Consider the following 27,500-nt stretch of genomic DNA (forward strand, 5'->3'; position numbering starts at 1 on the left):
CCAGCAAGTGTTCGAGCTTCAAGCCGCTTTCGATTGTGAGACCTGTACAAAGAGGAGGTGCCTGCCTGAGCCCAGCGGCCCTGTGGCGTGCGTGCCCGCGAGCGTGCCCGCGTACTGCCACGTCTCCAGGACACGCTTAACCTTTCATACTCACAGAACACTGCCTAACCCAACAGGACAAGCCAATCATTCACCAGTGTCACCATTTCAAATGACTTCAGCAACATTGGAAAATCCCAGGAATTCTTTGGAAGTTTGTGGCTGTATTTTTTGTCCCTTTGGCCTGCCGATGGAGAGCTTTCGAGACAAAACCCCTCTGCTACTGAAACACCAGCAGACCTCTGTCCGCATAAGGGTCTGTTCATGAAATGAATAACAGTATGCAAACAACGCTTACTTCACCAAAACATGCTCAGAGAGAGAGGGAGAGAGAGGGAGAGAGAGAGAGAGAGAGAGAGAGAGGGAGAATGAGATTGTTGGGATGAACCAAACGCCGGGAATTGTGGACTGCATTTGTGTCATTGAGTAAACACACAATGAACGAAAAGAGGAGCGAGGGATGGGGGAGGACAGAGCGAAAGGAGGAAAGAGGGAATGAAGAGAAAAAAAAGTCTAAGGAGCCCTGCGCAAAGTGAGCCATTCCACACACAAAGGAGCGCTTAGTGGTGGCAGAGACGCTAGTGGAGGAAGGAGCGCTACACTTCTGGGGCCCAGTCTGAAAGGAGGGGGGGGTTAAATGGAATAAGCCAGCAAGCACTCGAGAGTCCCGCAGGGCACCTGAATGAGGGGGGGGGGGGGAGGGGGCGTTTGGGTGGGGAGGAAGGTGAATGGCCTGCCTTTTGGGACCAATTTGTCTCTTTTCACCCCTCGTCCCCCCGGCCTCCGCGCTGACAGATGTACAAAGGCGGAGCCGCACTGAGCCGCTCGCACACGCACACCTGCTGACTGCTGTCAGTCCTGTCCGACAAGTTAATCAAACAAATACCACCATACCTCGCTTTACATCACAGAGAGAGAGAGAGAGAGAGAGAGAGAGAGAGGGAGAGAGGGAGGGGGAGAGAGTTAAGTGGTGGTTATATTTCTTAGTAATAACACCGTGGATATGGTATAATAACGCAGTGGAACATGGGTATTTCTCTCACGCCGTCTCTAGATAGTTTTCTTCCTCCCTTGTGCTGTAGCTTTAACCTACTTTTGGACCTGCAGGTTTACACCCAGCACAGAGAGCTCGTCCTGCAGAATGGCGGGAGAAACCTCGACCCCTGTAATTACGGGAAACCAGAGCAGTCTAGTGTGTCAACGTCTCCTCCGTCCTGAGAACGGCAAAGCCTTTTAACGTGTTTGAACAATAGCAGTGGGAGTACCTGTTGGCCCTGTTCACACAGCATCCCAGTCACGTACATAAAGCAACTGGTATATTCAACTGGTTTTTTTCCCCCCTTTGAATTAAAAGAGGAACAATGGGACAGAGACCGTATTGGTCATCGGCCCATTGTTAGAAAAGTCCTCAGAGGTTTGAAATCCCACCACCAGCATGCTTGTTAGTCACCTCCATCGTGATCGACTGTGCCTGGTAGAATTATGGCAACTTCCCAATGCCTGGTGCTAGAAAACCAGGTGATATAGTTTCTTATTGTTTGGCCCAATTTTAATCCAATTTAATGGAAGTGATTTGCCTAAATAATTCATATAGTGTCATTAAATCATTCATATAGTGTCATTATATAACTGAGGCTATGGTTTCTCATGGTTACCATTACTAATATTTTTCCTAAATAATGGAGATTACACAGTAAAGTCAGATTATAAATCTGCTTCAGATTGGCAGGAGCAGAACTTCCCTGATGGCTGCAGACCTGGGGAAGGTTCTGGAAGCATCAAGGGCAGTAAGTGATCATCTCATCTGACGCCGTTTAAATGGTCTGCTAGGGACGGTGGGAAGCAACTGAGACGACAGCGAGGTTTCTGTCTGGACCGCGAGCTGCTCTCGTGGGTTTGTGGGGCATGTCTCAGCAGCGTGGTGCTAACGCGCCTTCAGTTGTCGTCTTAAAGTGCCATTGTCCAATGTGATAAATGGGCAGAAAGGCTCTGAAGCAATCAGTGTTGAGCATTCATAATCCCTCTCACCCCAAGACCAACCCTGGCCGTGCAGAGTGGTAGATTAAGGGTATAACTGACCCATGTAATTTGTCGGCATATCTGTGTGTGCCCAAGTCCCGATGAGACACACACACACACACACACACACACACACGCACGCACGAACAGCAGGTCGGCTGTATCACTGTACCTCAGGATTTAGAGAGATGTTCTTAATCAGTGATCTCTGTGCTCGGCTGGATAGGAGCTCACGCGCTAAACACAGCTGTCTTAATCCAGTTTTCAGGAACTAGCACGCAAGCAGAGGACAAAATAAATTAATTTTCGCTCACCACTTTCTCTCTCTCTCCCTCTGTCATTGAGTGGACAAATTTAACTATTGGATGTTGGCTCAGCTCTGTCTCATTCTCTCTCTCTCTCTTTCTCTCCCTTTCTCTCTGATGTTGGCCCAGCTCTCTGCTGATACAAGATTCTGAGCATTTTAAGAGACTTTGTCGTTATAAATGTTTCCTATGTGAGAGCGACAGGACCAAAGACATCTGCGTGTTACTGGCCTTGGTGATGTGCAGGTCAAGAATCATCTTCACATAATAACCTGCCATCTCTCCTCACATGTGTGCGCCCTGAGTTTAAAATCAGGTCACATTTCAAACTGCTCTTCAGCGAGCTGAGCAGCGTTAAAACGACGTGGTGTTTGGAGAAGATAGATCAGCAAGTTCAAAAGAACATTACTGTACACAGACCACCAGTAGATGTGTGGATGTAGTAATGGATTATTGACCAGACATCGTTATTTCTCAGTGTCTTTATTAGAGTACAACCAGAACATTCAGGAAATTTGAGAATAATCAGAAAGAAACCATTTTGTAGGCTAGTATGAGCTGCCTGTACAGCAGGAACCTGGAAGGAACCTGACCAGGAACCAGTAGATGAATTTAGAAAACCTCAGGATGGCCTCCCCAGAAGAGCTCGCGATGTGTTTATTTCCACGGGAGGTCACACTAAATACTGACTTAGGTCTGTAGAAGCCATTTTGTTCTGAACATTGTTTATTTTTATACTTTGTATACATATTTCCTGTATTTTCTGTTTGTACTTTAATAAAGAAACTGAGAAATAATTATATTAAGAAATTAATAAATTATTTCATTGTTTCTGGTGTCTGGCCAAAAGAATGACATATTTATTCTGTTTTCTGTCTTTTGATGTCTACACCTGTGTGGTCATTACAGACACTTTACGAAATACTTTGATGAAAGCCGAGAAAGGGCATCACCGGAGTGTAATCTTCTTATTGCGTTCTCTCCGCTAGCGAGAATTCCTCATCCTTGACCCCAATTAACCTCAGCCTAGCGCACTCCGCCGACACATCTATATGGCATCCAGTCTACACTCTCAGCTCGGTGGGCTCAGACCCTCCTGTGCAGACCAGGCCAGAGAGATTAACTCTGGGCGCAAACAACCACGGATGCTTCAAAGCATCAACCCAGCCATACAAAGCAACTCCAATTTCCAGGAAATACCATGTTGTGCCTCTTTATACCAAAAGAAGTGGGAAAACAGAACACGAAATTATACCAAAAATGTGATAAACGGTTAGAACTACTCTCCCTCCCCGAATGTGAAATTCAGACACTAAACAGTCTGTTAATGTTTGTTAACATTAGCAGGAAAGGAGCTTTGACTAGTTCATGTCTCACGGACGTATAGCTGTTGTGTTTGTTGATGGTGATGTTAAGTGTCATAAGACTCTTCATCAACATTATTAGGGCTTAATGTCACCTGTAACAGTGTGTCAGCTCATATTTAACTCCCAGGTCTTTACAGACACTGAATCTCCTGCGAGGACAGATCTGCCATGTGGTGCTGTGTAGTCTTTGTTAACCCTCTGCAGTAATTGATGACCTATATATGATCTTAATTAGAAGTTTAATAATCACATCTGCTTCCCAAGTCAATCACAAAATAGTGCAGGAGAAAAGAGGCTGGGTGTGGCTCAGTAATGCTCTATTAAACCAGTCTAAATCAGTCTAAATCTACATCAGTCTAAATCAGTCTAAATCTAAATCAGTCTAAATCTAAATCAGTCTAAATCAGTCTAAATCTAAATCAGTCTAAATCAGTCTAAATCTACATCAGTCTAAATCTAAATCAGTCTAAATCTACATCAGTCTAAATCAGTCTAAATCTAAATCAGTCTAAATCAGTCTAAATCTACATCAGTCTAAATCTACATCAGTCTAAATCAGTCTAAATCTAAATCAGTCTAAATCTAAATCAATCTAAATCTACATCAGTCTAAATCAGTCTAAATCTAAATCATTCTAAATCTACATCAGTCTAAATCTACATCAGTCTAAATCAGCCTAAATCTAAATCAGTCTAAATCTACATGTCTAAATCAGTCTAAATCTACATCAGTCTAAATCAGTCTAAATCTACATCAGTCTAAATCTAAATCAGTCTAAATCTAAATCAGTCTAAATCTACATCAGTCTAAATCAGTCTAAATCTAAATCAGTCTAAATCAGTCTAAATCTACATCAGTCTAAATCTAAATCAGTCTAAATCTACATCAGTCTAAATCAGTCTAAATCTAAATCAGTCTAAATCTACATCAGTCTAAATCTACATCAGTCTAAATCAGTCTAAATCTAAATCAGTCTAAATCTAAATCAATCTAAATCTACATCAGTCTAAATCAGTCTAAATCTAAATCATTCTAAATCTACATCAGTCTAAATCTACATCAGTCTAAATCAGCCTAAATCTAAATCAGTCTAAATCTACATGTCTAAATCAGTCTAAATCTACATCAGTCTAAATCAGTCTAAATCTAAATCAGTCTAAATCTAAATCAGTCTAAATCTAAATCAGTCTAAATCAGTCTAAATCCAAATCAGTCTAAGTCTACATCAGTGGGTAGGTATGGGTTGGTATCTGTGTGTTGCCCATATTAGTCAGAACTTACAGGTGTATGTGCAGGCACATGTGTGACTGTGAGTGTGTGTGTGTGTGTCTGTGTGTGTGTTTATATGTTGGTATGTGTGTGTGTGTATATGTGTATGTGTGTGTGTGACCCTTCCATGTGTCGGGTTTAGATTAAACTAACCATAGGTTTAGATTGCTCTGTGCAGGCTGTGCCACTCACGTGAGCAGGCAGAGGGCCAAACGTGTGCCCTGCGTGCCCATCTGTGGCTACTTCTGCCGGGGCCGGGGGGGGGGGGGTACTGGGGGGCGGCAGGAGGCCTGCCAGCGCATGTATGAGGGGATTCTCCAAGGACATGGGTCATGCTAGTAGATGTACACACGAAGATTAGAGACTGTGAATCATGCCACTCGAGATAATGTGATAAAAACAACTCAACAGGAAGGATAAGTTCCACTTTACCTCAGGTGGAGGGCGAGAGAGAGAGAGAGAGAGAGAGAGAGAGAGAGAGAGAGAGAGAGAGAAATTGGGAAATGAACCAAAAACAAGGAGAGAAAATGACAGGGGGGATGCACATAGAGAACGAGACAAAGAGAGAGAGAGAGAAGGTGGATGGAGGTGAACACATTTTCTCATTCCACTCAGAGGATGTGAAGGCACAGAACAAATATGCAAGCAGGTCCTTTCAGGACAGGAGACGACATGGCTAGAGCAGGCAGTCAAACAGACAGGGAGGAGGAGGCTGTCAGACAGACAGGGAGGAGGAGGCAGTCAGACAGACAGGGAGGAGGAGGCTGTCAGACAGACAGGGAGCAGGAGGCTGTCAGACAGACAGGGAGGAGGAGGCAGTCAGACAGACAGGGAGGAGGAGGCTGTCAGACAGACAGGGAGCAGGAGGCTGTCAGACAGACAGGGAGGAGGAGGCTGTCAGACAGACAGGGAGGAGGAGGCAGTCAGACAGACAGGGAGGAGGAGGCAGTCAGACAGACAGGGAGGAGGAGGCTGTCAGACAGACAGGGAGGAGCAGGCAGTCAGACAGACAGGGAGGAGGAGGCTGTCAGACAGACAGGGAGGAGGAGGCTGTCAGACAGACAGGGAGGAGGAGGCAGTCAGACAGACAGGGAGGAGCAGGCAGTCAGACAGACAGGGAGGAGGAGGCTGTCAGACAGACAGGGAGGAGGAGGCAGTCAGACAGACAGGGAAGAGGAGGCAGTCAGACAGACAGGGAGGAGGAGGCTGTCAGACAGACAGGGAGGAGCAGGCAGTCAGACAGACAGGGAGGAGGAGGCAGTCAGACAGACAGGGAGGAGCAGGCAGTCAGACAGACAGGGAGGAGGAGGCTGTCAGACAGACAGGGTCTAACTCTCATAGCCATAACTCCCACCAGGTCCAGTATGTACCAAGTGAAGCAGTGTAGGATCAGTTCCCTCTACCAATGTATTTGTGTTTTTCTTAAGAACTTATGATCCAACATCTGATGCCAGATCAGCAGGAGCTGTCCTCATTAAGCATCTCTCAACTTTAGACAGCAACTTTGCTGTTCCTGGGTCAGTTGTTCATTTATTTGGTGAGGTGACCACTGACCTCAGGTTAGCACAGCTGCTCTGCTGTGGCTGTCTCAGAGCAAAGGCACGGCAGACACAACACACACCCGTCTCTCACACACACACACACACACACACACACACACACACACACACACACACACACACACAAATCTGTTACACACATCCACACCCACACACCCACACACACACACACACACACGTTACACACATCCACACCCACACACCCACACACACACACACACACACACACGTTACACACATCCACACCCACACACCCACACACACACACACACACACACACACGTTACACACATCCACACCCACACACACACACACACACACCTGTTACACACATCCACACCCACACACCCACACCCACACACCTGTTACACACATACCCACATGCACACACCTGTTCCATAGCACACACCTGCATAATGCAGACACCTATACACACCTGTTGCACAGCACACACCCACACACACCCGTTTCACAGCATACACCCACACACCTATTCCACTTGTACACACTTGTATCATAACATACACCTGCATAATGTACACACCTGTTCCACAACACACACTTATTGCTCATGCACACAACCGCACAGACACAGTTCCACATGCGCCACAAAGGGTTAAGAAGGAGAGGCCAGGTGTGGCTGTCACACACGACAGCCCCTCCCACCCTCAGCCCCTCCCACCTTACTTTTCGCTTTCTTTCTCTAGTACAGACAGCAGGCTCCAGGTTAGCAGTAATGAGAACAGGACCAAAAATGTCAGAAATGATGTCAATTTAATTTGTGCACAAATTATGAACTTTTTAAATTCTGAAACTAATACTAGAAGACACGTTGGTAAAGCCCATGTAATACACCCTGTCATGTGACATGAATGTCCGATAACTCCATCCTAGATCGGCCCTTAGAACGTCCGATAACTCCATCCTAGATCAGCCCTTAGAACGTCCGATAACTCCATCCTAGATCAGCCCTTAGAATGTCTGATAACTCCATCCTAGATCAGCCCTTAGAACGTCCGATAACTCCATCCTAGATCAGCCCTTAGAATGTCTGATAACTCCATCCTAGATCAGCCCTTAGAACGTCTGATAACTCCATCCTAGATCATCCTAGATCAGCCCTTAGAATGTCTGATAACTCCATCCTAGATCATCCCTTAGAATGTCCGATAACTCCATCTGCTTCTCTTCAGTCCCTCTGTTTTTAGACGCCCAGTCTAGGAGTTTTTCTGAGAGTGGGGCACCAGAAAGGAAAGGGTTAAAGAGCCCCAAGGCAAACGAGTGAACAGAGCGGAGGGGGTCTCAGCAAGACACAAGAGAGGGAGGGAGTGAGAGAGCGAGGGAGAGAGAGAAGCAAAAGAGAAGAAGAAACAGGTCTCACAATGTGACCTATCCCTCCAGGCTGGTCGCCATGTCTCATTTTGGAGGACGTCCCCCCCCATTCCCAAGGATGAGACAGAGGCACCGTCTACTTACATCAAATAATCTTTCTATATACATGTCCTCGTTGACCTTTTCACGCAACGTGTCCTGAGAGTGGCGGACAAACGTAACGTAAGCATCGGCTACATCCATGCCAGGTTTCTACGGTGGGGAGAGCGAGAGAGATAGAGAGGTGGTGAGAGAAAGAGAGAGAGAGAGGGAGAGTGAGAGGAAGAAAGAAAGAGAGGGAGGGAGAGAGAGGGAGGGAGAGAGAAAGAAGTGACAGAAAATATGTAATTTCGGATACGATTCTGTTCTAATCGTATTACTACTTGGATTAAATGAGCTGTCATGATCTGTGAATAGGTAAACAGATTCATACACATTACATTTGCAAGTACGCAGACAAAATATTACTTATCAAAACAGTGGCAATGGGAGAGTTGAGCAAACAGGGGACAAAGCACTCAGAAGAAAGAGCCTTGTTTATTCTGTCTCCAGGCTGAATTAAATAGATCTAGCCTGCCAACCAGCATCAGAAGGTCATCAGAATTGGTAATTGTCAGTGGCTGCAAACTGAACTTACTTCACACCTCTCCAGATACTTTCAGGGGGTGCAAATGAGCAAAATTTTCATGCGTAATTTTATTTTGTGCATTAAGCAAACAATTACCATGGAAACACAAAGCTCACTGGCCCTGAGGGCATGTGAGGGGGGGGGGGGGGGGGGCGTAAGAGAGAGAGAGTGAGAGGGAGGGAGAGAGAGAGAGAGAGAGAAAGAGAAAGAGAGAGAGAGCACATCAGATGCTCTGACAGGCCTTTCATTTGAGAATCTTGGTTTTGCGCCCTGACGTGCTGGCAGTTAAAGAAGCTCAGTTATGCGATACTGAGTGCAGGATGTAGATCATCAGATCCTGACGCTTCTCGCAACAAGCTTCTGTTGCACAACATGCACATCGCACTGTCTGCTAGAGCAGTGGGATGGGGGGTGGGGGTCGGGGCTGGGGTCTGGGGTCTAGGGGTCTGGGGTCTAGGGGTCTGGGCTGGGGTCTGGGGTCTAGGGGTCTGGGGTCTAGGGGTCTGGGGTCTAGGGGTCTGGGGTCTGGGGTCTAGGGGTCTGGGGTCTGGGGTCTGGGGTCTAAGGGTCTAGGGGTCTGGGGTCTGGGGTCTAAGGGTCTAGGGGTCTGGGGTCTGGGGTCTAAGGGTCTAAGGGTCTGGGGTCTGGGGTCTGGGGTCTGGGGTCTAGGGATCTAAGGGTCTAGGGGTCTAGGGGGCTGGGGTCTAGGGGTATTGGGTCTAGGGATCTAGGGGTCTAGGGGTCTGGGGTCTAAGGGTCTAAGGGTCTGGGGTCTGGGGTCTAGGGGTCTGGGGTCTAGGGATCTAAGGGTCTAGGGGTCTAGGGGGCTGGGGTCTAGGGGTATTCGGTCTAGGGATCTAGGGATCTAGGGGTCTAGGGGTCTGGCTATCTCTCCCCTCACATACGTATGAATGGTCATTTGGAGACACTGGACTCTGTGTGCACAGGGTCCTTAAACAAATGCAAATACGAACACAAACAATCACAGACAGCTGCCATGCCACACGTGTCAGACAAGGAGAGGATTTGTACAGAGAACCTTTCGTACACAGAGGTCATGTAAAGTACTTTGTGTTTAATTAAGGCGGTTTCACAGGGAAAGGTTCACACTCACGGGAACGTCCACGTATTTTGAGGCAGCTTTGACCTGTGGAGTGGAGAAACAATGACGATAGACACACTTCTGTTAACTGTCATACGAACGCACAGTCAATCAATAACGCCAGATGACATACACGCACAATGTTTCAAATATACAGAGCTTGTAGAAGTTACTGCATGATTTCACTTTAAATCAACGAATGAATAAATATAGAAATAAATAACCACCAGAAAACAGAGCAGCGAATGTAAAATCAAGGAAGAATCATCATGTCGCATTTGCTATGTTAGTTGTGCAATCCAGGATCCAGGAAGAGAAGGGGTGTTTCCATTTGTGAAAATAATCTCTGCTGGGCTGTTTCTTAATATAATCTGAGCTTGTGGATTCTCCATGGCTGTAGGTACAGGTGTGGTGTTTGCTCTTACTGTAAAGGACAGGAAGGAGGAGAATAGAGTTCCCTCATCGTAGCGGGAGAGGCGAGCCAGGACGCTCTCCAGAACCACCACAAACTGCAGGAAAGGACACGCACACACACACGCACATACACACACACACACACCCACACACGCACATGCACACACGCACATGCACACACGCACACACACACGCACACACACGCACATACACACGCACATACACACACGCACGCACACACGCGCGCGCACACGCACGCACACACACGCACACGCACACACACGCACACGCACGCGCACACACGCGCACACACGCACACACACGCACACACACGCACACACACGCGCGCACACACGCACACACACGCACACACACGCACACGCGCACACACACGCGCACACACACGCGCACACACACGCGCACACACACGCACACACACACGCACGCACACGCACACGCGCACACGCACACACACACGCACACACACGCACACACACGCACACACACACGCACACACACGCGCACGCATGCACGCGCACACACGCACGCACGCACGCACACACACACACAAACACATGCACGCACACACGCACACGCACGCACACACGCATGCACACACACACAAACACACACAAACACACACACACCACTGCAGTCAAATGTGCCCAGGAAGGTGATTTCAAGACCACTACTATAATAACATATCAGCTGTGTAAGTCATAATGTGTAATATCTTGATTTACTTTACCTGTAAAATGAACTAAACATAGACACTCACATAATGACACACCTTTCCTAACTCAGCTACAATAGACGTGGTTTATTGTTTCCGATCTTAAAGTTCAGTATTGATCTCGTGCTTAAATAGTTACCTTTGCAACCAACAAGGTGATCATGTCCTTCACCGTCTCCTCGATGAGGTGGTCGATTTGAGAGTGGTACTGTCTCTGCAAGAGAGCAAGGTCTGAGTGTCCGCACTGCACCAAACATGTGGAATGATATGAATATCTGATCTCAGATCAGACCCACTCTGAAACACCAGACACAGGTAACGCCTGATCTCAGATCAGACCCACTCTGAAACACCAGACACAGGTAATGCCTGATCTCAGATCAGACCCACTCTGAAACACCAGACACAGGTAATGTCTGATCTCAGAGCAGACCCACTCTGAAACACCAGATACAGGTAATGCCTGATCTCAGAGCAGACCCACTCTGAAACACCAGACACAGGTAATGCCTGATCTCAGAGCAGACCCACTCTGAAACACCAGACACAGGTAATGCCTGATCTCAGATCAGACCCACTCTGAAACACCAGACACAGGTAATGCCTGATCTCAGATCAGACCCACTCTGAAACACCAGACACAGGTAACGCCTGACCTCAGATCAGACCCACTCTGAAACACCAGACACAGGTAATGCCTGATCTCAGATCAGAGGTTTCCCCTGCAGGCTTTATCCCTTTGTCTCTTCCCTTGCCTAGAGAGGACTTCTGGGTAATTAATTCAGCTCAGATAATTATTACCTGTCTCAGGATGCCACAGATACGAGTGCTTTCACATCTAACACGTATATTCAGAAGCAGCTATCACATATGGTAATAGAATCAAAACAATTTAAGTGTCAGAGGAGCCAAGAAAACTGCTACGATTGCTAATTATACATTTGGGAAGAGAGTGAGAATTCAATTGAATTGTTACACTCATTCCCTCTCACTGGCATACTTTCACAAGCGGGAGAACAGGAATAAAGGAAAGACAAAGCAGACACGTTTGATGGAGAAAAGTAAGAATGTGACAGAAAACTCTGGTACTCTGTCGAGCACAATTCAATTAAATGATGAAATGATTGTAGGCTTTAAGGCTCGCAATAAATGCATATAATATAGATTTAGAATATGCATTAATTGCATAACATTTATACAAACATGACTTAAAAGTATATATAACTTTAAATCATAACATAAAATTGGATTTCTAACTTTTTAGCAGTTTAGATTTGTGTGTGTGTGTGTGTGTGTGTGTGTGTGTGTACCTCTTAGCCAAGCTCCATGGCACACAGTTTAGATTTGTGTGTGTGTGTGTGTGTGTACCTCTTGGCCAAGCTCCATAGCACACAGTTTAGCAGACTGAGCCTTGGCATCCACCATGACATTGAACATGGTGCATATGGACTGTGGGACACGGAAATCTGTAGTACGACTGCTTCTCTGTAACTTCACTTCAAATGCCACCCTGGTCCTGTGAGAGAGAGAGAGAGAGAGAGAGAGGGAGAGGGAGAGACACAGAGAGAGAGAGAGAGAGAGAGAGAGAGAGAGAGAGAGAGAGAGAGAGAGAGAGAGAGAGAGAGAGAGAGAGAGAGAGAGGGACATTTTTGCAGTAGTATGATTACTGCTAGACTAGCGTATCACCTCAGCAGTAGGTTACTCTGAAAATAAGACCCTGCCCTTCCAACCTCTTCACACACGACTCAATCATGTCGCTAGACATCAGCTTGAGTCTGGTCTCCAGGTGTTTGGCAAACTCCTCCTCAGGCCAGTGGAGCTCTCTGATGAACGTCTGCAAAGCGTCCAGCTTCCAGAAAAGATCCTCTGAGGTTCCTGAACCATTGCTGCACACACCAACACACTCAGTCAGAAAACCCAGGGCTGATCAAGGGGTTAGGTAACACTCAACATAGAGGTCACATCAAAAAGGGCTCAGGAGATGGAACACTTAGAACGCGAAAAAGACTCTTTACACTTTACAGGGTCAGCAGTTGTTATTTTTGTAATACCACTGAATAATCATCACATAGTTGATTAGTAAATTACTTTAGCAAATAAAACAGGTATATCCAATTATATTTCAGTTCATTTTGCACCATTTCAAATGTAATCAACTAGATTGATGATCAGTACATGGTAAGTAAGGAAGGTCTCTCAGCACACAAACCAAGCAGACCACAGCTGGTAACCCTAAACTGGGGGACAGAGAGACCACGCTTGTTAAGGTCAGAGGTGCACCAGACTACACCCTAAAGAGGAGTATGGAGGAGCAGGAACAGCGTGGTGAGGAGTGAGAAGGGATCTCTCCTCCTATCACAACTGCATGTTGTAGCAATAATTAAAGAAAAAAACTGGGAGCAGCTATACCCTAGCCTAATGGGGTGCAAATCAAGTTTAGTTCTTACATTATTTATTTCATGTATTTATTTATTGCATAGATTTTTAATTCCATAGCAGCTACAGGTACTTTAAACAATGATTGAGTATGAGCATGACATGTATGGGTATGACATGTATGGGTATGACATGTATGAGTATGACAAGTATGAGTATGACTTGTATGGGTATGACATGCTTGGGTATGACATGTATGGGTTTGACATGTATGGGTATGACATGTATGAGTATGATATGTATGGGTATGACATGCGTGGGTATGACATGCGTGGGTATGACATGTATGAGTATGACAAGTATGAGTATGACTTGTATGAGTATGACATGCGTGGGTATGACGTGTGGGTTTGACATGTATGGGTATGACATGTATGAGTATGACAAGTAAGTATGACATGCGTGGGTATGACGTGTGGGTTTGACATGTATGGGTAGGACATGTGTGGGTATAACATGTATGAGTATGACATACGTGGTTATGACATGTGGGTTTGACATGTATGGGTAGGACATGTGTGGGTATAACATGTGTGGGTATGACGTGTGGGTTTGACATGTATGGGTAGGACATGTATAAGTATGACAAGTATGGGTATGACATGTATGGGTATGACATGTATGGGTTTGACATGTATGGGTTTGACATGTATGAGTATGACATGTATGGGTATGACATGTATGGGTATGAGATGTATGGGTATGAGATGTATGGGTATGACATGTATGGGTTTGACATGTATGAGTATGACATGTATGGGTATGACATGTATGGGTTTGACATGTATGGGTTTGACATGTATGGGTTTGGCATGTATGAATATGACATGTATGGGTATGACATGTATGGGTATGACATGTATGAGTATGACATGCGTGGGTATGACGTGTGGGTTTGACATGTATGAGTATGACATGTATGGGTATGACATGTATGGGTATGACATGTATGAATATGACATGTATGGGTATGACATGTATGGGTATGACATGTATGGGTATGACATGTATGGGTATGACATGTATGGGTATGACAGGTGATTTCGGATGTTCCTGTATTAGTAAGGCTCCTCTGTTAACCAAATGCCCCTGTCCCCTGTCCCCACGAGTCTGAAGAAGGAAAAGCCCTTACTTCACAGGCTCCCAGGACTCGCGCTCAAAGCCCCGGTGAATGGACTGAGCAATGGAGGACTCCATCAGGTCTACGTATCTCACCACCAGAGGGGCGTACAGATCCTGCAAGTGCTTGTGGAACTTTCCATTACAAAGGTTGTCTGGGGATGAGAAGAGAAGAGAATTGTGAGATACCCAAGTGATTTACCATCATAAAGTTCAAGCAATAGTCAGTTTCCTGCTGTGTTATTAAGGTGTTTATACTGGCCAGCATGAATTGGATTTAGAACATGCAAAGGTGCAAAGGTGATGAAAGACGTCATTTAGTGTTTGTCACAGAAACCCAATAGTACACCCTAACATCTCTCAGTATTGCCCCTCCCCCCCTCTCCCTCTCCCTCTCTCCCCCTCTCTCTCTCCCTCTCTGTCTCTCTCTCTCCCTCTCTCTCTCTCTCCCTCTCTGTCTCTCTCTCTCTCTCTCCCTCTCTGTCTCTCTCTCTCTGTCTCTCTCTCCCCCTCTCTCTCTCTCTCCCTCTCTGTCTCTCTCTCTCCCTCTCCCTCTCTCTTTCTCTCTCTCCCCCCCTCTCTCTCTCTCCCTCTCTCTCTCTCTCTCTCCCTCTCTCTCTCTCCCTCTCTCTCTCTCTCTTTCTGTATCTTTCTCTCTCTCTCTCCCCCTCAGTTTCAAATTAAATGAGCTTTATTGGCATGATAAAATCGTACAGTATTGCCAAAGCATTTACAGATAAGTAACATGTACACAAACCCAGAAGAATAACAGAGCAGTAAGCAGTAGTACCTACAGTATTCACAGTATACACCTGTACAGTGTATATATACCGTAATGTGTGTACGTATATGGTATATATACACAGTATACACCCTGTACAGTGTATATATACTGTAATGTGTGTACGTATACTGTATATATACGGTATAAACCCTGTACAGTGTATATATATCATAATGTGTGTACGTATACTGTATGTACATACTGTATATACACGGTATAAACCCTGTACAGTGTATATATACCGTAATGTGTGTACGTATACTGTATATATACGGTATAAACCCTGTACAGTGTATATATATCATAATGTGTGTACGTATACTGTATGTACATACTGTATATACACGGTATAAACCCTGTACAGTGTATATATACCGTAATGTGTGTACGTATATGGTATATATACACAGTATACACCCTGTACAGTGTATATATACTGTAATGTGTGTACGTATACTGTATATATACGGTATAAACCCTGTACAGTGTATATATACTGTAATGTGTGTACGTATACTGTATATATACGGTATAAACCCTGTACAGTGTATATATACTGTAATGTGTGTACGTATACTGTATATATACGGTATAAACCCTGTACAGTGTATATATATTGTAATGTGTGTACGTATATGGTATATATACACAGTATACACCCTGTACAGTGTACTGTAATGTATGTACGTATATGGTATATATACACAGTATACACCCTGTACAGTGTATATATACTGTAATGTGTTTACGTATACTGTATATATACGGTATAAACCCTGTACAGTGTATATATATTGTAATGTGTGTACGTATATGGTATATATACACAGTATACACCCTGTACAGTGTATATATACTGTAATGTGTGTACGTATACTGTATATATACGGTATAAACCCTGTACAGTGTATATATACTGTAATGTGTTTACGTATACTGTATATATACGGTATAAACCCTGTACAGTGTATATATACTGTAATGTGTTTACGTATACTGTATATATACGGTATAAACCCTGTACAGTGTATATATATTGTAATGTGTGTACGTATATGGTATATATACACAGTATACACCCTGTACAGTGTATATATACCGTAATGTGTGTAAATATACTGGATATATACGGTATAAACCCTGTACAGTGTATATATATTGTAATGTGTGTACGTATATGGTATATATACACAGTATACACCCTGTACAGTGTATATATACCGTAATGTGTGTAAATATACTGGATATATATGGTATAAACCCTGTACGGTGTATATATATTGTAATGTGTGTACGTATATGGTATATATACACAGTATACACCCTGTACAGTGTATATATACTGTAATGTGTAAATATACTGTATATATACAGTATAAACGCATACATAGTACATAAACTGTACTGTACAGAGTAACATGGATAGTGTGTGTGCTGCTTCACTGATGACTCGTGTCTTCTCTGTCTTTGACAAGGACATAGTTTGCAGTTTCAGACTCTATGTTCTCTCCCAGTAAGATCTGTAGTAAGTGTTTATCCTCCAGTGTTTTAAATCCTGGGTGAAGTGTTTGTAATCTGGGGTAGAACGCGTCTCATAGTCGTGTGTGTTGGCTACAGGTGGTGAGGGAGTGTAGCTCTGTCTCCACTGCAGCTTGACTACAGTGGGCACTGAGACACTGGGGTTTCGGCAGCCAGGTGTGTCTGTGTCTGCTGGTCTCTACTGCCAGGCTGTGGTTACTCAGTCTGTACCTGCTCAGAGAGCTTCTCTGTTTGTTATCAGACACTGTGCTCAGGTAATCTGACACTGTGGTCTCTGTACAGGGCCAGGGGACACTGAAGCGTCCTCTGGCTTTTGGATGTTTCAGTCCAATGATTCAGGTTGTTTTCTTTTTGTGATGATTAGAATGCACCAAATTCTTAGGGAAAAGGGTACCATATTCCTGAGATTCTCCCTCTCTCTCTCCCTCTCCCTCTCTCTCTCTCCCTCCCTCCCTCTCTCTCTCCCTCCCTCTCTCTCCCTCCCTCTCTCTCTCCCTCCATCTCTCTCTCTCTCCATCTCTCTTTCTCTCTCTCCCTCCCTCTCTCTTTCTCTCTCTCCCTCCCTCTCTCTCCCTCTTTCTCCCTCTCTCTCTCTCTCCATTTCTCCCTCTCTCTCTCTCTCCCTCCCTCTCTCTCCATCTCTCCCTCTCTCTCTTTCTCTCTCTCTCTCTCTCTCTCTCCCTCTCTCTCTCTCTAAGTTGATCACACAGTCTGTGCCTTGTTTGCTGCCTGCCCTAGCTCCTCTGCTCTAATGGTGGTTGTCCACTTGGCCCTGCGTGTGCGTGAGCGTCTGCTACGCGTCTGCTTTAGACCTCATTAGCAGCACTGATGCTCTCTGGTGTCTGTCTGGTGCTAAAGTGGTTTCATGGCCCCTGAGCTAAGCTAAGTACTACAGGCTCAGTGGAGTGACCTTCCATGTTGAATGCCCAAATGTAGCCCCGGGTACTGTGGGATTGTGTATGTGTGTGTGTAACGGGTGTGTGTGTGTGTGTGTGTGCGTGCGTGTGTGTGTGTGTGCATGTGTGTGTGTGTGTGTGCGCATATGTGTGTGCATGTATGTGTGTGTGTGTCTGAGTGTGTATTTGTGTGTGTGTGTGTTTGTATGTGTGCGAGTATGTGTGTTCGTATCTGTGTGAGTATGTGTGTGTGTGCATGTATGTGTGTGTGCATCTGAGCGTGTTTGTGTGTATGTGTGTGTGTGTGTGTGTGTGTGTGTGTGTGTGTGTGTGTGTTTGTGTCTGAGTATGTGTGTGTGTGTGTGTGTGTGTATGGGATGGGGTGGGCTTTTTATCCACTCTGGTATGTTTATGTTTTCTACAGGACTCAATAAAATTCTCACTAAAAGGATCTTTCACAAATCTTCCACAAGTTTGTTCTTTGTTCTTTTTCATTCTGTTCCTCTCAGAATTTAATTTTAAGATAAGACTACAGCATGCCTGAAGTATAATTAGTCCACTTCAGTGTCCAGAGCAGTGTCTTTGTTCAGAACCATGGACAGTTCCTCATTCTTTCCAGTTCACTAGCAATGGGAGAAGACCTCCAGTGACCATGTGACGTTTACTGTGTCCCGTTATCTGTCTTGCATCAGGACAGCTCAGGACAGCTCTTTACAGGCTCTGAGAACAGAGACACTGTCAGCTAACTCTGACCCATCTGGCATTGTTTTAACTAACATCAATATATGAATTAGGTGTAATAGCTCTGAACAAAATAGTCTGAACCCAGTCTAGAGTCCTTGAGCGTAGTATGGAGTAGACATGCTGGGACGTGCTTACAGTCAAGGCGCAGGTGGTCATTCAGCAGCTGGAAGAGTGGGAAACTGTCCCAGCTGTCCGGCGGTTGGACCTCTAGTGCAGCGTCCATGTCCACAGCGTAGAGGGAGAGGAACATCTCCGCGTGTTCCACCATCAGGTCAGACCACCAGGCAAAGGCCTGCAGACAGTGTGTGAGTTTGTGTGTAAGACGCAGGTGACAGAGAGCAGCACTGTGTTTGGGACTTCAGACAAAATGTGATGCTCCACCGATGTAGAAAAGGCCTCTATGTCTCCACTATATCTCAACTGTTTCCACTAAATCTCAAATATATCTCAACTATGTCTCCACTATATCTCAACTATGTCTCCTATATGCCTCATGTAGTAAAAGTTACCTGCTTATTTCAATTAGTCAATGCCAGCAGATTGCCTATGGCGACACACACACTTTCTCACTCACTCTCTCTCTCTCTCTCTCTCTCTCTCTCTCTCTCTCTCTCTTCCCTAGATTCTCCTCTCTATCAGACAAAGTGCATTGCCACACACAGGCCTCAAGTTAGTGCTACACACAGTCCTACACACAGGGAACGGCCCTTGTACAGGGAGTCAGCGCTCGTATGTCAGGCTGAAGGACCAGACCAGGCTAGAGCAGATGAACCCAGTAAAATCTACAATGCTGACTTCAGTCCTGCAGAGTGGCGTCCATCCAGCCTGGAGTACAACGCGGGTCTGGGGGACTGAAGTGATCTGAGGCCACGATCGTTCAACACTTGTGATTTTACTGTCCGCAGAGCAGAGGGTGGGGGGGTTTGGAGAGGAGGGAGTGCGGTGCCGTGGGAGACGACGACGACGACGACAATGACCTGTGAGAAAATGAGCTCAGCTTCATTTTCTGCAGGGCTAGTGCCTGCACGCCAGGTGCTCGTAGCCCAAGAGAGGGGGAGGGGGCATCCAGGTCTGACATCCAGGGTTAGGGATGACTGAGCATGCACAGATCAATGAGGGAGGCGGGGCAGAGTGGAGCTCTTTCACACCTGTTCACATACCTGTTTACCCTTTAGCGTGTATCCAGGCAACCCAGCAAACAGTGACAGAACATAGTGAAAGTTACTTCAGACAGATTGTCTTTTTTTGTCATACAAGTTAACAGTGATGTTTAAGATGGTTTGGGGAATGTTGGGTAATTTCTGTAGCTTCTTTAATAATCCTGACCAAATAAGGTCAGTATTAATTAGGGTTAAATCAAACAGATGTGTCTAGGTGGGATTGATAAGTATTTCTTCCTGGAAATGACATCATGTCCTGTATGTAAACCAGCGAGGTTTATCTATGCACTCTGAGTCAGTATAACATGGCATTCTTGTTAAGAATGAAGTGAACTTTCAGACCTGGACAGATTCAAAAGCATAAACACATCAATAGAATGGAATTAAGTCTGAATTATTACTCTCCTAATGACCTCATATTAAATTATTAATCTCCTAATGACCTCATACTAAATTATTACTTTCCAAATTATCTCATATTAAATTATTACTCTTCTAATGACCTCATATTCAATTATTAATCTCCTAATGACCACATGTTATTACTCTCCTAATGACCTCATATTCAATTATTTCTCTCCTAATGACCACATATTAAATTATTACTCTCCTAATGACCTCATACTAAATTATTAATCTCCTTATGGCCACATATTAAATTATTACTCTACTAATGATCACACATTAAATTCTTACTCTCCTAATGACCACATATTAAATTATTAATCTCCTAATTACCTCATATTAAATTATTACTCTCTGAATGACCTCATATTATATTATTACTCTTCTAATGACATCATATTCAATTATTAATATCTTAATGACCACATATTACTCTCCTAATGACCTCATATTAAATTATTTCTATCCTAATGACTTCATATTAAATTATTACTCTCCAAATAGCCTCATATTAAATTATTACTCTCTGAATGACCTCATATTATATTATTACTCTTCTAATGACCTCATATTAAATTATTACTCTCCCAATGACCCCATATTAAATTATTTATCTCCTAATGACCTCATATTAAATTATTACTCTCCTAATGACCACATATTAAATTATTACTCTCCTAATGATCACACATTAAATTCTTAGTCTCCTAATGATCACACATTAAATTCTTAGTCTCCTAATGAACTCATATTAAATTGTTAGTCTCCTAATGACCTCATATTAAATTATTAATCTCCTAATGACCTCATACTAAATTATTATTTTCCAAATTACCTCATATTAAATTATTACTCTCCGAATGACTTCATATTATATTATTACTCTTCGAAGGACCTCGTATTCAATATCCTAATGACTGCATATTAAATTATTACTCTCCTAATGACCACATATTAAATTATTACTCTCCTAATGACCTCATATTAAATTATTACTCTCCTAACAACCTAACACTTTTTACAATCTGACCTGTAGCTAAATAAATAAATACAGTGGTGTGAAAAAGTGTTTGCCCCCTTCCTGATATCTTATTTTTTTAATGTTTGTCACACTTAAATGTTTCAGATCAAACAAACAAATTTTAATATTAGACAAAGATAACGCAAGTAAACACAAAATGCAGTTTTTAAATGAAGGTTTTTTATTATTAAGGGAAAAAAAATCCAAACCTACATGGCCCTATGTGAAAAAGTGATTGACCCCCCTGTTAAAACAAATTCACTGTGGTTTATCAATTCTTTGGAAAGCTGAGTTCAATTTCTCTAGCCCCCCCAGGCCTGATTACTGCCACACCTGTTCTCAATCAAGAAATCACTTAAATAGGACCTGCCTGACAAAGTGAAGTAGACCAAAAGATCCTCAAAAGCTAGACAGCATGCTGCGATCCAAAGAAATTCAGAAACAAATGAGATACAAAGTAATTGAGCTCTATCAGTCTGGAAAAGGTTATAAAGCCATTTCTAAAGCTTTTGGACTCCAGCAAACCACAGTGAGAGCCATTATCCACAAATGGCGAAAACATGGAACAGTTGTGAACCTTCCCAGGAGTGGCCGGCCGACCAAAATTACCCCAAGAGTGCAGCGACGACTCATCCAAGAGGTCCCAAAAGACTCCACAACAACATCCAAAGAACTGCAGGCCTCACTTGCCTCAGTTAAGGTCAGTGTTCATGACTCCACCATAAGAAAGAAACTGGACAAAGATGGCCTGCATGGCAGAGTTCCAAGATGAAAACCACTGCTGAGCAAAAAGAACATAAAGGCTCGTCTCAGTTTTTCCTAGAAATTGATGATCCCCAAGACTTTTGGGAAAATACTCTGTGGACTGATGAGACAAAAGTTGTATGTCCCATTACATCTGGTGTAAAAGTAACACAGCATTTCAGAAAAGGAACATCATACCAACAGTAAAATATGGTGGTACTGTGATGGTCTGGGGCTGTTTTGCTGCTTCAGGACCTGGAAGACTTGCTGTGGTAAATGGAACCATGAATTCTGCTGTCTACCAAAAAAATCCTGAAGGAGAATGTCCGGCCATCTGTTCGTGACCGCACGCTGAAGCGCACTTGGGTTCTGCAGCAGGACAATGATCCAAAACACACCAGCAGGTCCACCTCTGAATGGCTTAAGAAAAACAAAATGAAGACTTTGGAGTGGCCTAGTCAAACTCTTGACCTGAATCCGATTGAGATGCTGTGGTATGACCTTAAAAAGGCGGTTCATGCTCGAAAACCCTCCAGTGTGGCAGAATTGCAACAATTCTGCAAAGATGAGTGGGCCAAAATTCCTCCACAGCGCTGCAAAAGACTCATTGCCAGTTATCGCAAATGCTTGATTGCAGTTCTTGCTGCTAAGGGTGGCCCAACCAGTTATTAGGTTTAGGGGGCAATCACTTTTTCAACAGGGCCATGTAAGTTTGGATTTTTTCCCCCCTTAATAATAAAAACCTTCATTTAAAAACCTTGCATTTTATGTTTAAAATGCATTTTATGTTATCTTTGTCTAATATCTAAATTTGATGATCGGAAACATTTAAGTGTGACAAACATGCAAAAAATAAGATATCAGGAAGGGGGCAAACATTTTTTCACACCACTGTACATAAATAAATAAATAAAAAAACATGTTTATTATGAGATATCAACGGAAGTTGTAACGTTGGCGTCATGGCCCGTTTATGCTCCCCGTATCTACAGCAATACACAGTGACAGTACAGTGAGAGCCTTGATGGGGTTGGGGAACTCTGAACCCAGTGACATCAGAACCCAGTGACATCAGTGGTGTCGGAACCCAGTGACATCAGAACCCAGTGACATCAGTGGTGTCAGAACCCAGTGACATCAGTGGTGTCAGAACCCAGTAAGATCAGGACCCAGTGACATCAGTGGTGTCAGAACCCAGTAAGATCAGGACCCAGTGGCATCAGAACCCAGTAAGATCAGGACCCAGTGACATCAGTGGTGTCAGAACCCAGTAAGATCAGGACCCAGTGACATCAGTGGTGTCAGAACCCAGTAAGATCAGGACCCAGTGGCATCAGAACCCAGTGACATCAGTGGTGTCAGAACCCAGTAAGATCAGGACCCAGTGACATCAGTGGTGTCAGAACCCAGTAAGATCAGGACCCAGTGGCATCAGAACCCAGTGACATCAGTGGTGTCAGAACCCAGTAAGATCAGAACCCAGTCACATCACAACCCAGTGACATCAGTGGTGTCAGAACCCAGTAAGATCAGGACCCAGTGGCATCAGAACCCAGTGACATCAGTGGTGTCAGAACCCAGTAAGATCAGAACCCAGTCACATCACAACCCAGTGACATCAGTGGTGTCAGAACCCAGTGACATCAGTCGTGTGTGAACCCAGTGAGATCAGAACCCCATGACATCATTGTACTCCCCATCAGACAGCAGCGCAGACTCACATCAACTCAGTGTTTGAAGGCATTTGAAAAAAATCTCAAACCCTGAACCGAATGATCAGTAAACAAATGCCAGCATTTAGCAGATGAGAATTTGCAGCTGATGAAAAAATGTGGTGGATGTTTGTCCAGTGGGTAGTCACAGAGGTCCAGGATCAGTACTGTACCAGCTGGTCAGCTGCACTTGGCCCTGTGAGTGTGTGATTCAAGAACACATGGTGAACTCTCTGGTCTCCCACACAAGAAGGAAATGCACTGGGTTTACACTAACTGAGTGTGTGTGTGCATGTGTGTGTGGGTGTGTGTTACCTCTGCATGGTGTTCTTCATTCTGTTGTAATACCTCGATGACCAGCTCTGCCAGCCGGAGTGTGTCCTCCATCTTTTTGGCAGGTGTAACTAATCGGCCTACGTTCTCTGAGGCATAAAGGCAAAACTGTTAATGGACACACACACACACACACACACACACACACACACACACACACACACACACACACAGGTAATCACTGTGTAGTGGGGGGTAGCTCTTTAGAGAAATCACCACTCGACCTGTGTTAGTTTAGGACTACAGACGTCTACACTACTCAGGCCTTTCCCAGTATCTCATCATCTACTCAGACCTCTCCTAGTATCTCATCATCTACTCAGACCTCTCCCAGTATCTCATCTACTCAGACCTCTCCCAATATCTCATCATCTACTCAGCCCTCTCCCAGTATCTCATCATCTACTCAGCCCTCTCCCAATATCTCATCATCTGCTCAGCCCTCTCCCAGTATCTCATCATCTACTCACACCTCTCCCAGTATCTCATCATCTACTCAGCCCTCTCCCAGTATTTCATCATCTACTCAGACCTCTCTCAATATCTCATCATCTACTCAGCCCTCTCCCAGTATTTCATCATCTACTCACACCTCTCCCAGTATCTCATCATCTACTCAGCCCTCTCCCAGTATCTCATCATCTACTCACACCTCTCCCAGTATCTCATCATCTACTCAGCCCTCTCCCAGTATTTCATCATCTACTCAGACCTCTCTCAATATCTCATCATCTACTCAGACCGCTCCCAGTATCTACTGGGATCTACTGGGTATTTACTAAAGGAACCGTCATATCTGTCTACAGGTCTCCACTACGGCCCTGGGGATTATTTTAACATTTATCAGGAGTGTTATCAGCAGTGAGGAGTCGTGCGAGTATGACAAGTCAAAGTAAAGTCGAGGGAAAAGGAAGAACAGATATGTTAGTCATCATGCGTAATGCTCAACAAGTGCAAGAACTTTAAACAACAAGTGTTTACTAATCTTTTCTCCATCCCTCTATCTCCCTCTATCTCCCTGTCTCTCTCCCTCTCTCTCTCTGTCTCATCCCCCTCCCCCCCCAGTTTGGGTGAAAGCAAGTTGGATTTGGGCAGTTGGGGCTCTTTATGGTGTTAGTGGAGGGAGTTTTTCCTTGCTACCGTCGCCCTTGGCTTGCTCACTGGGGGCTTGGACTTGGACATTTGTAAAGCTGCTTTGTGACAACTGCTGTTGTAAAAAGCGCTATAGAAATACATTTGACTTGACTTGACTTTGCCTTAGTAGAATCCTGCAGTAGCCCACAGAAAGCCTGTTCTCTGGTGGTGTGTAGGACATCTGCGTTTAAGTGTAATGACCACACATGAGAGAGCTTGATCTGAGAATGTGAATGATCTGACCAGTATGAGCCGACATCAGAGACATGGTGTTGAACAGTAAACAGATGACAAACACTGGGGTTAATGAACACTTGTTCATCTAGAAGACCAAGGTATTGACTGAGAAGAGTCATGTGAACACCTGTCTGAGTGTGCATAATAAAGCTCTATCCATAAATAATAGGTTTTGTTTTTAAAGGTCACAGTATTCCGTATTATACTGAATTATATATAATTTTTCATCCAGATCTGATTATGTTGGCACCTAGATGAAGGAGCAGTGTTGCTTCTAAGCCACTGGTTTTGGACGGGCGGGAATTAAAAATAGGTTTGTTTAAATGGTTTCTGTCATCATGTGGCTTTTGCAAAGAAACACAAGGTCAGGAAGTTCAGGAGAGAAAGTTATTCAGTTATTACAGGAGAAATAAGCACCATGACGAGGTGAGTTGCCCTTCTCAGCCAATGACTGTCCAACGCACAACACAGTCCACACACGCTGCTGGATGTCACGGTAAACTGTTAACCCTTCTACTGTCTCTCTGCTGTGTATCTTAATACCGAGTGCCATATCTGAGCTGCAAAAACACAAAGACAGAACAACGCAGAGGTGATGCAAACAGCTTGAAGGGTTAAAGTGGAAGTGAAGCTGGGAGCGCGTGATTGGACGCTACGGTAGAGAGCTTAGCATGTCTCTGTGGACCACGTGCCTTCCTGGGCTGAATGAGGTATTTCACACACACACACACACACACACACACACACACACACCTCCGAGTAAGTGTGGGAGAACTAGATTCTTACCGATCTAATTCTTCCACCAAGGTGTGAAAGGGATGTGAACAACATGAAACACCCAGTCTGCTCAAGATTCAAAGGCACTCTCTGTACTTTAAATGTTGGCCTTTGATATTAATTCTTCAGGCTGAATGGAGAAGCAAACGTTGTAGCCTAATTTTATACTATGTTCAGTTCTGTTTTTGTAAAACATCTATAGTTTCTTTTTGAGTAAACAGTGACATTATTTATGTCAACACACATAAGATGAAGTCTGTCAGATACAGTGCGCCTCGTGTTGAGGTTAAAGAGATAATGCGTGTTGTTTATTATGATTGGAGTAAAATCCCCCTCAGTTCAGGAGAAATTGTCAGTGGCATGACTTAATAAATGACCTGAGAAATTCTCCCTGTTTGGTATCAGTGAATTTAAACCATGAATCCAGCTGCTTGGGTTTGATAAACTGGGAGGGATTCCACACCAATATGGCAACGGTAGCCAGGGAGCCCAAACCAACCGGTGAGGCAAAACGCATCATCGCTTTACAGATGCAAGGCATGTGCGGGCTATAGGGGAAGGTGACATAACAGCATCCCAGCATTCCCGTGGCACATACAGGCAGTGCCACGGCAACACTGCGAGGCGGTTATGTCCCAGTATGGACAGGGAATGCTCTTTTAGGAATGGCTTCAGTAATTAGTCAGACAAAAGGGTTCACCTGGATCCGTCTGATCCTTCTGAGATTTCTCGACTAAAAAAGAAAATGAAAGAGAGAGGGAGGGAAGAGAGAGGGAGGGAGGAGAGGAGAGAGAGAGAGGAGAGAGAGAAGGAGGAGAGGAGAGAAAGAGAAGAGGAGAGAGGGAGGAGAGGAGAGAGAGAAGAGACAGTCAGCCAGGATTCCGTTCTGGAGGCTTATGATAGAGGAAAAGAAGAACAGAGAGAGAGACAGAGAGCGCGCGTGCGCAAGAGAGAGAGAGAAAGAGAGAGAGAGAGAGAGAGAGAGAGATAAGTCCATCTCACAGTGACCCTGTGACCCATCTCAATCCTGTGAGAACCTCAAAAGACGGGACAGAAGAAACACACTGACCCTTGACAACCTCAGTGTCATGATGTGATCAGGACGTGCTCTAGGACCAAACAGACATACAGTGATACCAGAAGACAGACAGACAAACAGCAGAGACGCACAGAAAATAAGGCGTCGAAGTGCATCACAGACAGAACGTGGTCGTGGGTTACACTGGGGTCCGGACACGGGAAGAACCGGAGTGTGTTCAGTGCTTACGCTGCATCAGACATGCCTAGATCTCTCAGTTCTCCTAACGTCAGTCCTCTGCCACAGCTCTGAACAGACGTGTAAGCATGCAGGGCAGAGCCTGAACTCTGAGCGGGTGACGTGATCAACAGCGATGGGCAGGGGAGAGGAAGGGGGTCTCAGACAGAAGCAAAAGTAGAAATGCATTCAGATCAGATGGTCTAGTGTGCAAGTCAGCAGGAGAAAAGAAAAGAAAGGTGTGTGTGTGTGTGTGTGTGTGTGCGTGTGCGTGCGTGTGTGTGTGTGTGTGCGTGTGTGTGTGTGTGTGTGTGTGTGTGCGTGCGTGTGTGAGTGCG

At 44.6% G+C, this 27,500-nt stretch overlaps 1 protein-coding gene across 7 annotated transcripts in view; it reads right to left on the reverse strand.

Annotated features, from left to right (window-relative positions):
• The window catches only part of cadpsa (Ca2+-dependent activator protein for secretion a), a 103,174-nt gene that overhangs the window by 8,126 nt on the left and 67,548 nt on the right, over nucleotides 1-27,500 (reverse strand). For 2 of the 7 annotated variants that reach the window (XM_035520390.1, XM_035520386.1), the window contains 11 exons: nucleotides 26,608-26,640; nucleotides 23,742-23,848; nucleotides 19,545-19,553; nucleotides 18,520-18,676; nucleotides 14,435-14,576; nucleotides 12,597-12,752; nucleotides 12,235-12,382; nucleotides 11,006-11,080; nucleotides 10,145-10,228; nucleotides 9,732-9,764; nucleotides 8,095-8,202 (listed from right to left, as the gene is read on the reverse strand). In XM_035520390.1, the coding sequence (XP_035376283.1) occupies nucleotides 8,095-8,202; nucleotides 9,732-9,764; nucleotides 10,145-10,228; nucleotides 11,006-11,080; nucleotides 12,235-12,382; nucleotides 12,597-12,752; nucleotides 14,435-14,576; nucleotides 18,520-18,676; nucleotides 19,545-19,553; nucleotides 23,742-23,848; nucleotides 26,608-26,640 (1,052 nt within the window). The remainder of the gene's footprint in view (nucleotides 1-8,094; nucleotides 8,203-9,731; nucleotides 9,765-10,144; nucleotides 10,229-11,005; nucleotides 11,081-12,234; nucleotides 12,383-12,596; nucleotides 12,753-14,434; nucleotides 14,577-18,519; nucleotides 18,677-19,544; nucleotides 19,554-23,741; nucleotides 23,849-26,607; nucleotides 26,641-27,500) is intronic. The other 5 variants (XM_035520391.1, XM_035520388.1, XM_035520392.1 and 2 more) reach the window with 3 other exon arrangements.

This window comes from Electrophorus electricus, chromosome 20 (genome assembly GCF_013358815.1).
Source record: "Electrophorus electricus isolate fEleEle1 chromosome 20, fEleEle1.pri, whole genome shotgun sequence".
Classification (NCBI taxonomy): Eukaryota; Metazoa; Chordata; class Actinopteri; order Gymnotiformes; family Gymnotidae; genus Electrophorus; species Electrophorus electricus.